Here is a 14,164-nt window from a genome sequence, read left to right as displayed (position 1 = left end):
CAGCCACTTGGTGAGACCTCCATTCTGAGCCTTGGTCTTCTCATCTGTAAAGTGGGGCTGGCCCAGCACCCGCCCCAGGGAAGCCCCTCCCCAGAGCCAGAGGACAGACAGGGGAGATGAATCTGGTCCAGAGAGCTTTACTGAGCCCTCCCTAGCAGGCCAGGTGCTTCATCCGCCAGCAGTGCTGCAGGCAGCGGAGCCTGTGTCTGTAGTCAGGCCAGCTGTAGGTGACCTCAGTGGTGGACTCTGAGCTGTATTCTGGGGAGGACTCAGGCTGGCCGGAAGAGGGGAGCTCTGGCACCGAGGTGCTGCTGGTGGCCTTTGTCATGGGCCGTTTCTGGTGCCGTCTGCTGGACTTGGGGGCGGAGGCATCTGGCCCGTTGGGGGTCTTGTTGGGGGGCTGCGTGGGGGTGGTGGTGCCACTGGGAGACTGCCCAAGGGCAGGGCCCTGGCTGGAGGTGGTGCTGGGCCGAGGTGTGGAGCCTGAGGGCCCTTGGGAAGGGCCTGAGGAAGTGGTGGAGGGTCGGGCACGCTGCTGCCTGGGGTCCTGGGTCTGGCTGAAAGAGTTGGCTTGAGATCGGAGCCCACCCCGGTGCTTGCCAGGCAGCTGCATGCCAGTGGCCGTGGTGGCAGCTGCGGCCTGGGCCTGGGCCTGGCCCAGGCTGGTAGAACTCCTGAGGGCGGGCTTTGTGGCGAACGAGGGGCTGGTGGTGGGCTCTGCTGGTGAGTCGGCGGAGGAATCCGCAGACGACTTGTGCTGTGGCACATCCTCTGTCTCACGGTCCGGTGCGTCCGCGTTCGGGCTGGCTGGGGGTTTTACTCGGCCTTCTGAAGCTGGGTCACGCTTACTTTCCCTGTTGTGGAAAAAGCACGCCAGGGGTAAGTGAGGCGAGTCTGCCTGTGCCGAGGGCCCGAGGGCCAGGCTCGGCCAGTAACACCTGGGCGCAGGCCACTGAGGACCGGCATGGGGCCCACTTGAGGGACCGGCAGCCAGCCCTGGCTGGGATAGAAGCAGGTGCAGGCATTCACACACACGCATGTGCGCTCACACACGTCTAGGAGCCCCCTTCCAGGGGTGGGTGCTTACGTACAGTCGACTCCGAGGGCAGAGAGGGGCCCGCTGCTGTGGCTGCCGGGGTGATGAGAGCCCGGCTGCGGGCCAAGGCCTGCAGGACTGGTTCCCGAGAGCGTGGGAGAGAGAGGTGGACAGTGAGATGGGGAGGAGGAGTGCCCGTCAGAGGCAGCAGGGATGCCAGACAGAATCAGGAGGACAGGAGGCAGGAGTGAAGGTGAGTGGGGCTGGGGAAGCCGGGAGACAGAGACCAGGCATACGGACACCACTCGCCCTGCACGCACGCACCGTCCTTCGTCATTCCGGCTGCCACGTCCAGGGCCCGCCCGCTGATGTCGCTCACGATGCTGTCCACGGCCTCGTGATGCTTTAGAAACAGAGGACGTATGATGCGATGGTACAGCATATGAGCCCCGTTCCAGGGGCCTGGAGCCATGCAGAACAACAGGAAGGCGCACTACAGGCAGAGGTCAGGAGTCACACTGGGCCTCCTCCATCAGACACCCCTAGGAATAGGCCTGGCCTCCCCCATCAGACACCCTTAGAGATGGGCCTGGCCTCCCCCATCAGACACCCTTAGGGATGGGCCTGGCCTCCCCCATCAGACACCCCTTTGGGTACCCGCCCCCAGGATGGAGTGGTGTTACCCAGGTGGTGCCAACCTTGCCCGCGTAGTAGAAAGGGAACCAGGACAGGAGTAGATCGCTGAAGAATTCGGCTAGCCCGAACAGGCCGTACACCACCCAGTATGTGAGCCACACAGTGTCGTCCTCTTTGTTTGGGCTCTCGATAGCTTTGATCCTGGGAGAGGCATGGCAGGGTCAGAGGTTGCCCAGAGAGTGCCCTGGCGCCCCCCGCCCTGCCCCAGCAGGCACTCACGAAGCATATGCGGGGTATGCAAAGCCGATGAGACTGCACAGCAGAGGAGCCCCGTACCCGAACAGAAGATACAGGCTTAGCAGAGTGGCGGCTCCTGCAGACAGAAGGTGGTAGGCGTGGGCTTCGCCTGCTGAGCCCGGACCCCAGCGTCCCATGGGCCTGGCCCACGCATCCTGCACCATCAAGCCTCCCAGAAGCCTCGGTAGCCCCTGTAGCACCTGGGCACCCCCATCATGGCTGTGAACCCTGACTCTTGGGTCTGTGCCCTAATATGTCCATCTCCCCCACAGGACTGCCAGATCGCCCAGGGCAGGTGGGCACCTCAGGATTGGTCTGTACCAAGTAGCTGCCCAGTGTTTATTGAATGAATATGGGATCTCTACAATTATAACCATCTCACTCCAGGTCCTACAGGAGTCACTGAGCTGAAGGGGCTAGAATTTGAATACAAGTCATGGGAGAAGACAGATTCTTTACCCTCTGAATCACCAAGGAATTCTATGGATAGAGGAGCCTGGTGGGTTACGGTCCATGGGGTTGCAAAGAGTTAGACAGGACTAAGCGACTAACACTCTACTTTCAGTGGGAGAAGAGGCTTCCCAGGTGGCGCCGGTGATAAAGAACCCGCCTGACAATGCATATGTAAGATACATGGGTTTGATCCCTGGGTCAATAGGAACCCACTCCACTATTCTTGCCTGGGAAATCCCATGAACAGAGGAGCATGGTGGGCTACAGTCCATGGGGTCACAAAGACCGAGACACGACTAAGCAACTAAACAAAAACAACAATGGGAGAAGAACCTGAAAATGAGGCCATTCTGTTGTTAATACTTGATTCCTGGAGAGCGGAGAAAGGCAACAGAGTTTGTAACTTTGATCTTAGTCAAGGGTCTCTTCCCCTTGCTACTGCTGACTCTTGGGGGATCTTGGGCACTTGGGGGATCTTGTGGGGCAGGGAGCAGCATCCTTGCCCTCCCCCCTGCTTGATGGCAGGAGCACCCAGAGTCATGACCACCAGATGTCCCAGATACTGTCCAGTGTCCCTGGGGGGGCAACAGAACCCTCCTATGAGAGCCTTTGTCTTCGTGGCAGGATGCAAAGGGTCATATTGAGAGTCCCTCAGACGGAGAACTCTCACCCACTATGAGACCCCTAGTGACTGTCTCTTTGCTTGGAACCTCAGTTTCCTCATCTGTCAGTGGGGCAGTAGTGGCCCAGTCTCTGAGGGTTGGTGTGGGGGTAACTAAATAAGACAAAAGAGGGGACCCCTCCCTACACAGTGAGCCCCTATGGTAGCCCAAACACACTCTCAGCAATGAGGGTTCAGAGGACATTGTGGTGGGGGGGGGAGAGCCACGAGTGTTAGCCACTCTGAAATCAGAATGGTCGGTTACATTTATTAAGCTCTTCTTGTATGCAGGGCTCTATCCTCCCCCTGTTCTATCTCATTCAACAGCCAGATGAAACAGAAGCTGGCGGGGGGGGGGGGGGGGGGGGGGCAGGGTACAGCGGGGGTCAGGCTCACACTAGGTCACTTGGGGAGCCTCTGACTTCTGGGAGCACTTACAACCCCTCCCCCACCTCCAGGCTGTTATCTGCAGAGAGAAACAGAGGCCACCAGTGGACCAGAGGGCAGAGTTCCCTTCCCCCTCCCCCCCAACCTGTGTTAGCCTTTATCCCTGGGGTCTGGCATCAGGAGAGGAATGGGGGAATATATGGCTGGCTCTAGGCAGCCTGCTCACTGATTCACCTGGGTTTCCTCCTCTGGTAGCTGGGAGGGGAGGAGGGTTTAGACGATCTCAGGCAAGTGGGGCCTGAGGGTTTCTACATCTGGGAACGGGGGTGGGGGAGTGGCACCCCTTCCCTGGAGATTGCTACTTGGGGAGCAGTAGCTCTCGCAGGGCCTCCCTTCCCTCAATCCGGATTTCTGCAGCCTCAGCAACGGGAGGATGACCTGGGGCATGGGCGGGGGTGGTCCTCGAGATCAGCAGCAGATGGGGTGGGGTGGGGTGCTCTAGACAGGGCAGATTGCAGGGGCAGCCTCCCATGCAGCCCCTGCTGCTCTGGGCCATTTTTCTGCCCTGTGACCCTCCAGTCTCCTCAGCAGGACTCTCTCAACGGGCCCCTCCCCAGAGCTCTATGACCTAAATTCCCCACCCACTGGTGACAGGGATGTGGAAAGCCAGGCAGGGGATAAAGGGCTTGCTCCCAGGGGAGGTCTCTGGCTGACCCGAGTTGGGCACCAGCAACCTGGAGGGACAGGTTTGGATCCTTCCTTGGGCTGCCTGGCATGACAATCCCCCAGCTGGTGGGAAATGGGAGGAAAGCGGACTCTCGGGATCTGTACACAGGTGCTTAAAAAACATGGCATGTCCTCACCCAGAGCCGCCCCCCAGTGTCCAAACTAACTGTCCTGAGACTCATTCTAGGCGGGCTCCTCGGAAGAGGTGGCAGAAGGGGGTTGGGTCTGAAGCACCAAAAAAGAGGAGAGGCACTTAAAGGGCACTTACTGGACAGTTTCAGAGAATGGCAGGAGCCACCCAAAGTCACTGAGGAGGAAAGGCAGAGGAGGGACTGGAATGGAAGTGACAATTAGCGGTGACTGGACTCCCTATCCACGGGCGCCAGCCAACGTTTCTGCAAGCCCACCGCAGCAGTCAAACAATCCAGCTCAGGGGGGCAGAGTGAGAGGGCAGACCAAGGGGTTGAGCTTGGGGTGGGGTGATTCTAGCAGGAAAACCTCGGGAGGAGGGGTGGGAGTGACCCTTCCCTTCCTGGTCTGGAGCATCCCCTGGGAAAACGGGAAGCTCTCTACACTTGCTTCCAGGCTGGAGTCCATCTGGGAAGAGGGTGGCGAGACTGGCAGGACATTGCTATCTACCTGCCCTCTCCTCCCCCAGGACCAGAAGAACAACCGGAAAAACCGGACTTCTGCTTGGAGGGCACCCAGAGCCAGGAGGGAGGAGGGGGCAAAGGACGGCTGCAGGGCCGAGAGGGGGTTGGTCCTCGACTGAGGTCTCACGGCGGGGGCGAGAAGAGACTGCGGCCAGAACCAAGGTCCTGGTCCTCAACCCCTCCCCAGGATCTCGGTCTCCTAGCTGGACTGTGGGAGCGCCCCGCCGCCTGGGTTGGAACCCGCAGCCGGGGCGGCCGAAAGGGAGAGGTCCGAGGCCCCGAGAGGCCAGGGCCTCACTATGCCTGTCGGCGAAATGGGGCGGCAGCCCCAAGCGCTGCCCACGACGGCTCACCCGTGGCCAAGTACCGCTTGTCGACACCTGTCTTGGCTTCTAGCGCCCCTAGCGCTTCGGTGGCCAAGTTCCTCTGTTCCAGAAAGCGCTCGAAGCGCTGGCGCAGGCCGTCCATGGCACTTGGGCGCCCGGGACTGGCAGCTTGAACTTGACCGTCTCGCCGCGCACCGGCTAGACTGCTTGCACACCGCCTTCCTTCGGCGTGAGCCGCACCGCTCAACTCCCGGGCGGGTCTCCGCCCCCGGGCTGGTTTCCGCCTCCTGCCCTCCGCTCTGGCCAATGGGAGGGCAGGGCGGACAAAGGAGGTGGGGCCTGCCCCGTCTCCTCCGCCGCATTGCCCTCTGGAGGGCCGCGGCAGCCGCAGCCGCGACTTTGGAGGAAGGGGGCGGGGCGCGGTGACTGAGGGCACCGATTGGCTGAGCGGGAAGGGGACGTAGCTGATTGGAGGGGCGGGGTCATGGCCGGGGGATTATTGGCTGAGCGGTTGTGGGTGGAGCCGGGGGCGTAGAGAAGAGTGCTGGGGAGGCGGGGATGGTGGGCGGGGCTGGAGAAAGTTCAGAGCTGATTGGAGAAACAAGAAAATGTTTATTAGGGAAAACAGGAAGTGGGGCTGAACATAAAGGAGGAGGGACGGAATCGGAAAAGCGGTGCTTCAGTTCAGTTCAGTCGCTCAGTCGTGTCCGACTTTGCGACCCCATGGACTTCATCACGCCAGGCCTCCCTGTCCATCACCAAATCCCGGAGCTTACTCAAACTCATGTCTATCGAGTCGGTGATGCCATCCAACCATCTCATCCTCTGTCATCCCCTTCTCCTGCCTTCAGTCTTTTCCAGCATCAGGGTCTTTTCCAGCGAGTCAGTTCTTTGCATCAGGTTGCCAAAGTATTGGAGTTTCAGCTTCAGCATCAGTCCTTTCAAAGAATGCTTAGGTCTGATTTCCTTTAGGATTGACTGGTTTGATCTCCTTGAAGTCCAAGGGACTCTCAGGAGTCTTCTCCAATACTACAGTTCAAAAGCATAATTCTTTGGCGCTCAGCTTTCTTTATAGTCCAACTCTCACATCCACACATGACTACTGGAAAAAACCATAGCTTTGACTAGATGGACCTTTGTCAGCAAAGTAATGTCTCTGCTTTTTAATATGCTGTCTAGGTTGGTCATAGCTTTTCTTCCAAGGAGGAAGCATCTTTTAATTTCACGGCTGCAGTCACCACCTGCAGTGATTTTGGAGCCCAAGAACAAGGGGCTAAATGTAGGAGACGGGGTTTATTCAAAAGAGCTATTCTGGTTGGATTAGGAAGGAGGTAAGACTTATTCTAGGGGTAGGGGTGTATATGAAGTCGGCGGGGCCAATATGGGGCGGAGTCAATTATAGCAACAATGAACTCGCTCCTCTAGGTCAAAAGAATTGCGGGTCATTGTACAAACGGGGAGACTGAAGCTCCAGAGGGTTTGAGTCTACAGAAGACCGGTCTGGGCATGTGTCTCCCCAACACTTCTATTAGAGCTTTGCGCCCTTCCATTGGGGGAGCCGCAAGGCTCCTTGGGAGTTGAAGCTTTTCAGGGGTTGCTATGGCGCCGGGGGCGGGGCGGGCGCTTGGGCCGGCTCGGCGGTTTGGCCAGGAGGAGGGGCTTTTTGAGGCCCCGCCCCGGCCCCGCCCCCGCCGCCATGCGGCCCGCCTGTACTGCGCTCTGTCTGCACCTGACCTTGGCCCTGGGCCTGGCGCTCGTTGGCCCCATGGCTGTGGGGTGGGCCTCGACCCGGGCCCCCATCTATGTCAGCAGCTGGGCCGTGCGAGTGTCCCAGGGTTACCAGGAGGTCGATCGCCTGGCGCGTAAATTCGGCTTCGTCAACTTTGGGCAGGTGGGCGGGACCCAGATTGACGGGAGGAGGCGGGAAGATGTAAGAAGGGGACGACCCCAGATCTCTGCAGAAGGGAGGGGCCCCCTCGTTCCCCATATATCAAGGACCCCCAGCTCACCCCTACTTTGTCTAACTTCAGATTCTTGGACCCCGAGAATCTTGGTTGGGGGAAGATGTAAGAAAGGGACTGGCCCCAGCCTGAGAAGAGCTCCATCAGGGGAACCAGGTCTCAGCCATGCTCCCCTTCATTCCCAGATTTTCCCTGACGGGCAGTATTTCCATCTGCGGCACCGGGGCGTGGTCCAGCAGTCCCTGACCCCGCACTGGGGCCACTGCCTGCGCCTAAAGAAAGACCCTAAGGTGAGCCTGGCCTTCCCTCAAAGGTTTCCGCCACCTCCTATTATTCTTGTATTTGTAATGAGCTGTGTGACCTTGGGCAAGTCACCAGCTCTCTCTGAGTCTTGGTATGGATTTGGCTCCCTAGTCTACAGTCGGGAGCCAGATAGGGAAGATCTGTGGAAAGCAACAGATCATGTGTGAGTGCATCACTCACCCCACGGCCTGGTGCCCTGTCAGCATTTCTTGTCATCCCCCTCTCTCCTGTATCTCACCCAGAAAGATCAAGGTCCCCAGGTATAAAAAGGATGGCCTGGGGGGCTGACTCGCAAGAGTCAATCTGAAACCCACCAGGAGCACTGGTACCAAGAGAAAAGGCTGGTTGGAGATGTGGTCTTGATAGAGGCCAGATCTGGCAGATTGGTTGGGTGTAGGGGGGCAGAGAAAAATTCAGGGGCAGCTTCCATGTCTGGAGCTGAGCAAATGGGCAGAAGATGGTCCTGATTGCTGAGATAGGGGTGGGAGGGGGAACATGAGCCAGTTTGGGCAGGGGGTGGGAGTAGAACAAGGAAAAGGGGGTAAGAATAAAGGCCTGAGGAAGAGTGGCCCGAGGCAGGCAAAAGGGCATGTGCAAAGGCCCTGGGTGCAGCAGCCACTGTGGTTGCAGCAGAGGAAGGCTGGTGGGGGCCAGACAGACAGGGGGCCTCTCAGGCTTCAGAGAGAGTGGGGCAGGAAGGTTCATAGACAGTGATGCTGCAGCATGCCTAGAGTGAGTTGCAGAGAGGTGGCGGGGACAGAGCAGCTAGAGGACCAGGCAGGAGGTGGGTATGGCCATACAGGTGTGTCCTGCACCCGGAAGAGTGTGGTTGAAAGAAGTGGATGCTGCAAGGGGAGAGGGATTCTAGAATGTGGACAGAGGCAGAGTGAGCCACAGTGGCCCTGGGCAGTAGCTACCACATGTGTGGGGGTCCCTTGGGGATGGGTGCTCTGAGGATTTCAGCGTCCTCCCAAGGCAGAGCCTCAGGCACACGGGAACCTCCTAGAGCAGTCCCAGCAAACACAGGGTCCCTGGCTCCATCCTATATCACATGGGTCCCCATGGGACAAGTAGGTGACAGCCCAGACACACAACCTCCTAACCCTCAAACCCCACACACCTCTGCCCCCCACCCCAGCAGACCCAGGAAGAGGCCTGCCCAAACCCTGGAAGCAGATTTTGGCCTCTTAGCCAGGAATCTGCAGAAGAGCTAAGAGGCAGGGCCCTCTAAAGTATTCTGGTGTGAGGACAGGAAGCTGGGAGTAGGGCTGGCTGCTCGCAGGTCCAGCCCCTCCCACAGTGTGGTCTCCTCTGCCCCCCACCCACCACCAGGTGCAGTGGTTCCAACAGCAGACAGTGCAGAGGCGGGTGAAACGCTCCCTGGTGGTGCCCACGGACCCCTGGTTCTCCAAGCAGTGGTACATGGTGAGCTGGCCGGGCCGGGCAGCGGGGCCTGGCCATGTCAGAGCCCTCCTGACCCTGGCCCCGCCTTGCACAGAACAATGAGATGCAGTCAGACCTGAACATCCTGCAGGTCTGGAGCCAGGGGCTGTCGGGCCAGGGTGTCGTGGTCTCCGTCCTGGATGACGGCATCGAGAAAGATCACCCAGACCTCTGGGCCAACTACGTGAGCCTGCAGGGCTGGGGTGGGGGCTGCCTCATGTCTTCTGGCTGGTGGGAGCCCCCTCATGTCTCCACCCCCCTCCCCCAGGATCCCCTGGCCAGCTATGACTTCAATGACTATGACCCAGACCCCCAACCTCGATACACACCCAGCGATGAGAACCGGTAAGCCTGGCATTCCCAGGGGTATGGGGGCAGACCCTGTTTCCCTACAAGGAGCCAGGGGGATGTGATGAGCTCCTGTCTCTGCCCTGGTGCCAGGCATGGGACCCGCTGTGCCGGGGAAGTGGCGGCGATGGCAAACAACAGGTTCTGTGGTGCAGGTGTCGCCTACAACACCCGCATCGGAGGTACTCAGACTGGGGGGTGGGGAGCCTCCTGGCCTCATGCCCTTGCTGCTGAGCAGTGGTGCCAAGGTGCCAGGCCCAGGGTGGAGGAGAACTGAGCACCCCCCGTCATCGACACCTTCACCCCCAGGCGGGGAGAACATGGGGCACAGGCAGGGTGTCCAGCGAGGCCGCAGCTGCCGCCCATGCAGGTGTGCGCATGCTGGATGGCACCATCACTGACGTGATCGAGGCCCAGTCGCTGAGCCTGCAGCCACAGCACATCCACATCTACAGCGCCAGCTGGGGCCCCGAGGACGATGGCCGCACGGTGGACGGCCCAGGCATCCTCACCCGAGAAGCCTTCAGGCGTGGCGTGACCAAGGTGAGTGGGTACAAGGCATGGTGGGTCCGGGGCCTACACACAAGGCTCCCGCCCCACCCCAACTCCCGCCTCTGTGCTGGTCCCTTCCTGCAGGGCCGAGGCGGGCTGGGCACCCTCTTCATCTGGGCTTCAGGCAATGGAGGCCTGCACTACGACAACTGTAACTGCGATGGCTACACCAACAGCATCCACACGCTCTCGGTGGGCAGCACCACCCAGCAAGGCCATGTGCCCTGGTACAGTGAGGCCTGTGCCTCCACACTCACCACCACCTACAGCAGCGGTGTCGCCACAGACCCTCAGATCGTGAGCTCCCCCGCCCCCTGCACCCTCCCACGGCCAGACTCCCAAGGCCTCCTGCCTCTGCCTGCCCCACCCAGCCGCCTGTCTCTCTCCTTCCCTCCTGTTCCCCGCCTGGCCTCCTCCCAGGGCTGCCCCGTTGGCACCGGACACAGAGTGGGGTCCCAAACCATGGGTTGGCACCCCTTCATGCACCCTCTTGTCTTCCAGGCGGCCCTCCTCAGTGCCCCAGGCCTGCTGTTGTGCTCTGTGGTGCCTCTTTATTGAAGCCCTTGGGACTTTTGAAGCAGGGTGGGGTTTCTATGGGCACTGGTCTCAAGCCCTTGCTTGTGCCCCCCAGGTCACCACAGACCTGCACCACCAGTGCACGGACAAGCACACAGGGACCTCGGCCTCTGCCCCGCTGGCAGCGGGCATGATCGCTCTGGCTCTGGAGGCCAAGTAGGTGACGGTGGGGTCCCTCCAGCTTCCCGCACCCCACAGCGTGGCCCTGGCTCACCCACCCTCGCCCACTCGCAGCCCACTTTTGACATGGAGGGACATGCAGCATTTGGTGGTCCGGGCATCCAGGCCCGCGCAGCTGCAAGCAGAGGACTGGAGGACCAATGGCGCTGGGCGCCGAGGTGCAGCAGGGCCGGACGGGGGGTGGGGTGGGGGGGCCACCGCACGCACAGATCCATGACCGCCGGCCCCTCCCCCTGCAGTGAGCCACCACTATGGCTACGGGCTGCTGGACGCTGCACTGCTGGTGGGCATGGCTCGCTCCTGGCTGCCTACGCAACCCCAGAAGAAATGTGTCATTCATATTGTGCACACCCGCACGTGAGCGCGCCCCTTTGCCCACAGGACGCCTGCATCCAACTCAGCCTTTGTGCCTACCTCCCCACAGCTGTTCTCCCTCCTGCCATCTCACCCATTACTCCCTCCCCCCACCTGCCACCTCCCCCAGCCCTCCTCCACCTGCTTCTGTACCTGCCTTCTCCCTACACCTCCCATTGCTACCTGGGGAGTGGACATAGGGAGGTGTGCCTGTCTGAACAAGGAGAGGGTAGGCTTCAGGATCTGAGCCCAAACTCTGCCTGGCCCCCCACCAGCAGGCCAGCAGGAGAGGCCCTGGCCCCCAGCCCCATCCTGCCAGTCATGCGCGTGAGGAAGAATGTGTCGGCCTGCGCCGGCGACCCCAACTCCATCCGCTCGCTGGAGCACGTGCAGGTGCAGCTGTCCCTGTCCTACAGCCGCCGTGGGGACCTGGAGATCTCCCTCACCAGCCCCATGGGCACCCGCTCCACCCTCGTGGCCATCAGGTGCAGGGGCAGAGGCTGGCCCTAGGTGCAAACTCTCCCTCCTTTCTGGGTGCCCCCATGTGGAGGAGCCTGAGCACCCCGGGGTCAGGCAAGCTGGACCCCAGCCCTGTCCACATTGGCCATGCCAGTCAGGACTCTGGTTATGAACCCCCCCTCACCTGTCTGTCCCAGACCCTTTGACATCAGCAGTCAAGGCTACAACAACTGGATCTTCATGTCCACCCACTTCTGGGATGAAGACCCGCGGGGCTTGTGGATCCTGGGCCTGGAGAACAAGGGCTACTATTTCAACACAGGTGAGGTCCAGCCGGGTGCTGGCTGGGGCTCCACCCCTACCCACCTTGCAGACTGGAGCCCGTGGCCTCTTTAGCTGCCCCCGGACCTCACAGGGCTCCTGCTGGTCTGGGAGAGACTGAGCAGGCAGGCCTGGCACACAGTAGGTGCTCACTTACCAGCACACACCAGGTGTCTGGTTCCGAGCCCGTAGAGGGCACTGGGCAACTCTGCACCGTCTGTGTCCAGGGTTCCAGGATGAGGTGTGGGTGGCAGGGCGGGGGGCCCGTAATGGCAGGACCAGGCTGCCGACAGCCTCTCTCCCTCCTCCCTGTGCCCACCACAACCCCTGCCCAGGGACGCTGTACCGCTACACGCTGCTGCTCTATGGGACGGCTGAGGACATGACGGCGCGGCCCTCTGGCCCCCAGGTGACCAGCAACGCGTGCGTGCAGAGGGACACAGAGGGGCTGTGCCAGGGTGAGTGCCCGGCGCGGCATGGCCCATTTGCCAGGAGGTGGTAGCAGGGGCAGTGTGCGTGTGCAGCCTGGGGTGAAGGGGCGGGCAGGCTGGGGTGGCAGGTCTCAGCCTCACAGCCCCATGGACATGTCTGTCCCTCATGCAGAGTGCCACAGCCCCGCCTACATCCTGGGCCACCTTTGCCTCGCCTACTGCCCGCCAAGATACTTCAACCACACCCAGCAGGCGGTGACCGCTGGACCCAGGCGCTCAGCTGCGCCTGCCATGCAGGTCTGCTCCAGCTGCCACTCATCCTGTTACACCTGCCGAGGCAGCTCCCCGCTGGACTGCACTGCCTGCCCTCCGCAGTCCGTGCTGGACGAGCAGCAGGGCTCTTGCTCGGGACCCTACCCCCCTGAGGGCCATTCCCACTCCACGGCAACTGCCCGCCCCTCCCACCATGGCCCAGCCCAGGCTGTGGTGCTGTCCCTGCTGGCCATGGCATTTGGGAGCCACCTCCTCTGCCATGTTCTGCTCATGGGCTGCCTGCTGCCATGGATGGGACCCCCTAGGACAGGGGACCACTCCAGACCCTGCAGCAGGCTGGAACCCAGAACCGGCTGACAAAGACAGCCAGCATGCACCTCTGCTCGAGCCCTGGTGGGCACCCCCATCCTACTGTCCAGACTGGCGCCCCATAGGAACCTGCCCCGGGAAGGCCCTGGCAGCCTCGGAGGCACAGGCCAGGGGTGGCCATGTGGGATCCTGCACCCCGGATTTGGCAAGTCAAGGTCAAAGAGAGAGAGAGAGAAGTCTCATTGCATAGTTTGGGTGGTGTGGGTGGGGAGGTGGGGAACCAGGCTGGAGGCCGATATCACTTCCCTGTCCCAAGAGTGGAGGGAGGGAGAGACAGAGCAGATGACACTGTCCAGAGTCTCCTCTTGGGCACTTCATCCTCTGCGCAGAATTTGCAAATAAAGGTTGAATAGAAGGTGCAAGTCTGTGGGGTCCTTGGGGTACCACTCTCTTCCCCACGGTGTGATTGCTGGGCGGGGGGTGTCCCATGCACTCCATGTCTGTCCCTGGAGAAGGGGTCGGGGTCAGTGGAGTCCAGAGCCTATGCCCTGGGGGTGGGGGCTGGTGGGCTCCTGAATGATAGCTGTGGCAAAGCCTCTGAGAGCCCTGGAAGTGTCCTGGCCTGCTCTTACTGCTCTCCCATCCTTTTTCTTTTTTAATTTAATTTTTGCTGCACTGGGTCTTCATTGCTGCGCACAGGCTTTCTCTAGTTGGCAGTGCACGGGCTTCTCATCCTGGTGGCTTTTCTTGCTGTGGAGCACAGGCTCTAGGTGCTCAGGCTTCAGTAGTTGTGGCACATAGGGTTAGTTGCTCCATGGCATGTGGGATCTTCCCGGACCAGGGATTGAACCTGTGTCCCCCGCACTGCAAACTGGACTCTTAACCACTGGACCACCAGGGAAGTCCCACCTTTTCCATCCTTATGCATGAGTTTCTCTTTAAGGCTGAGAACTAACAGGAGTGTGATCTGCAAATGACAATTGCAGATCTACCCACACGGCCTGTCTACCGGCTTCTGATAATTGCACTTTTCTCTGTTTTTCTGAGGTCCTTGGGAGGCTGAGGGAATCATGAACTGGAGATACAATGCTCTTTCTCCCTCAAGCCTCCACTTCCCCATCTGAGGATCCCAAAGTGCAGGGAGGGTGGGGTTGGGGTAGGGAGGGCATGGATGAAGCTATTGAGAGTCCTTCCTCTGTCCTCACACACATCTATGGGGTGGGGACACTCCTCGTTCCTTCTGATTTTCAGAGCTGGGAGGCAATTTCCACAAGGAAGTGGAGGCTGGTTGTGCCTTGACCACAGGCTTCCTTTGAACTCCATGGAGGCTGTCCTGGTTTGTTGCAGGAGCCCCAGAGACACTCCTCTCCAGGGACCCTGGGCACCTGCTGAGCCACCAGGCTCCGGCTGGGCAGCCTCAAGCTGGAAAGTAATGGGAATGAAGTCAAGGGCTGCAGCTGGACCCACTGTAAGCAGGAG

At 60.4% G+C, this 14,164-nt stretch overlaps 2 protein-coding genes across 9 annotated transcripts; one reads left to right on the top strand and one right to left on the bottom strand.

Moving 5' to 3' along the window:
- Positions 1–723: 723 nt before the first annotated feature.
- On the bottom strand, positions 724–5,418 carry REEP6 (receptor accessory protein 6). 3 transcript variants are annotated; one of them, XM_020869967.2, is made up of 6 exons: positions 3,705–3,902; positions 2,756–2,792; positions 1,952–2,045; positions 1,735–1,873; positions 1,361–1,529; positions 724–854 (listed from the first exon to the last, which is right to left on the bottom strand). In XM_020869967.2, the coding sequence occupies exons 2-6, from the start codon at positions 2,769–2,771 to the stop codon at positions 817–819; spliced, it is 456 nt and encodes a 151-aa protein (XP_020725626.1). In that variant the 5' UTR covers positions 2,772–2,792; positions 3,705–3,902; the 3' UTR covers positions 724–816. The 3 variants fall into 3 exon arrangements, with proteins under 3 accessions (XP_020725626.1, XP_020725618.1, XP_020725636.1); XM_020869959.2 differs by lacking the exons at positions 2,756–2,792; positions 3,705–3,902 and adding an exon at positions 5,203–5,418; XM_020869977.2 differs by lacking the exons at positions 724–854; positions 2,756–2,792; positions 3,705–3,902 and adding exons at positions 1,009–1,174; positions 5,203–5,418.
- PCSK4 (proprotein convertase subtilisin/kexin type 4) lies at positions 4,164–13,107 on the top strand. Of its 6 annotated transcripts, none has more exons than XM_020869941.2 (15): positions 4,164–4,305; positions 7,322–7,426; positions 8,772–8,864; positions 8,938–9,066; positions 9,151–9,227; positions 9,324–9,412; positions 9,601–9,773; positions 9,867–10,079; positions 10,414–10,514; positions 10,593–10,696; positions 10,778–10,895; positions 11,168–11,377; positions 11,549–11,673; positions 12,008–12,130; positions 12,276–13,107. In XM_020869941.2, exons 1-15 carry the CDS (start codon positions 4,270–4,272, stop codon positions 12,731–12,733), a joined length of 2,154 nt encoding a protein of 717 aa, XP_020725600.2. In that variant the 5' UTR covers positions 4,164–4,269; the 3' UTR covers positions 12,734–13,107. The 6 variants fall into 6 exon arrangements, with proteins under 6 accessions (XP_020725600.2, XP_020725590.2, XP_020725585.2 ...); XM_020869931.2 differs by lacking the exon at positions 4,164–4,305 and adding an exon at positions 6,863–7,066 and having other exon boundaries at positions 11,171–11,377; XM_020869926.2 differs by lacking the exon at positions 4,164–4,305 and adding an exon at positions 6,863–7,066.
- Positions 13,108–14,164: the final 1,057 nt, after the last annotated feature.

This window comes from Odocoileus virginianus, chromosome 3 (assembly GCF_023699985.2).
Source record: "Odocoileus virginianus isolate 20LAN1187 ecotype Illinois chromosome 3, Ovbor_1.2, whole genome shotgun sequence".
Taxonomy (NCBI): domain Eukaryota; kingdom Metazoa; phylum Chordata; class Mammalia; order Artiodactyla; family Cervidae; genus Odocoileus; species Odocoileus virginianus.
This window is presented reverse-complemented; position numbering and strand designations above follow the sequence as displayed.

Coding starts and splice junctions, on each gene's coding strand:
- REEP6 (XM_020869977.2), bottom strand. CDS start 5,317: ATGGACGGCCTGCGCCAGCGCTTCGAGCGCTTTCTGGAACAGAGGAAC. Junction 2,046..5,202: donor CAAGCGGTACTTGGCCACGG/GTGAGCCGTCGT, acceptor TTCTGTCTGCAG/GAGCCGCCACTCTGCTAAGC. Junction 1,175..1,360: donor AGCCGGAATGACGAAGGACG/GTGCGTGCGTGC, acceptor CTCGGGAACCAG/TCCTGCAGGCCTTGGCCCGC.
- PCSK4 (XM_020869926.2), top strand. CDS start 6,872: ATGCGGCCCGCCTGTACTGCGCTCTGTCTGCACCTGACCTTGGCCCTG. Junction 7,067..7,321: donor GCTTCGTCAACTTTGGGCAG/GTGGGCGGGACC, acceptor CTTCATTCCCAG/ATTTTCCCTGACGGGCAGTA. Junction 8,865..8,937: donor TCTCCAAGCAGTGGTACATG/GTGAGCTGGCCG, acceptor CGCCTTGCACAG/AACAATGAGATGCAGTCAGA.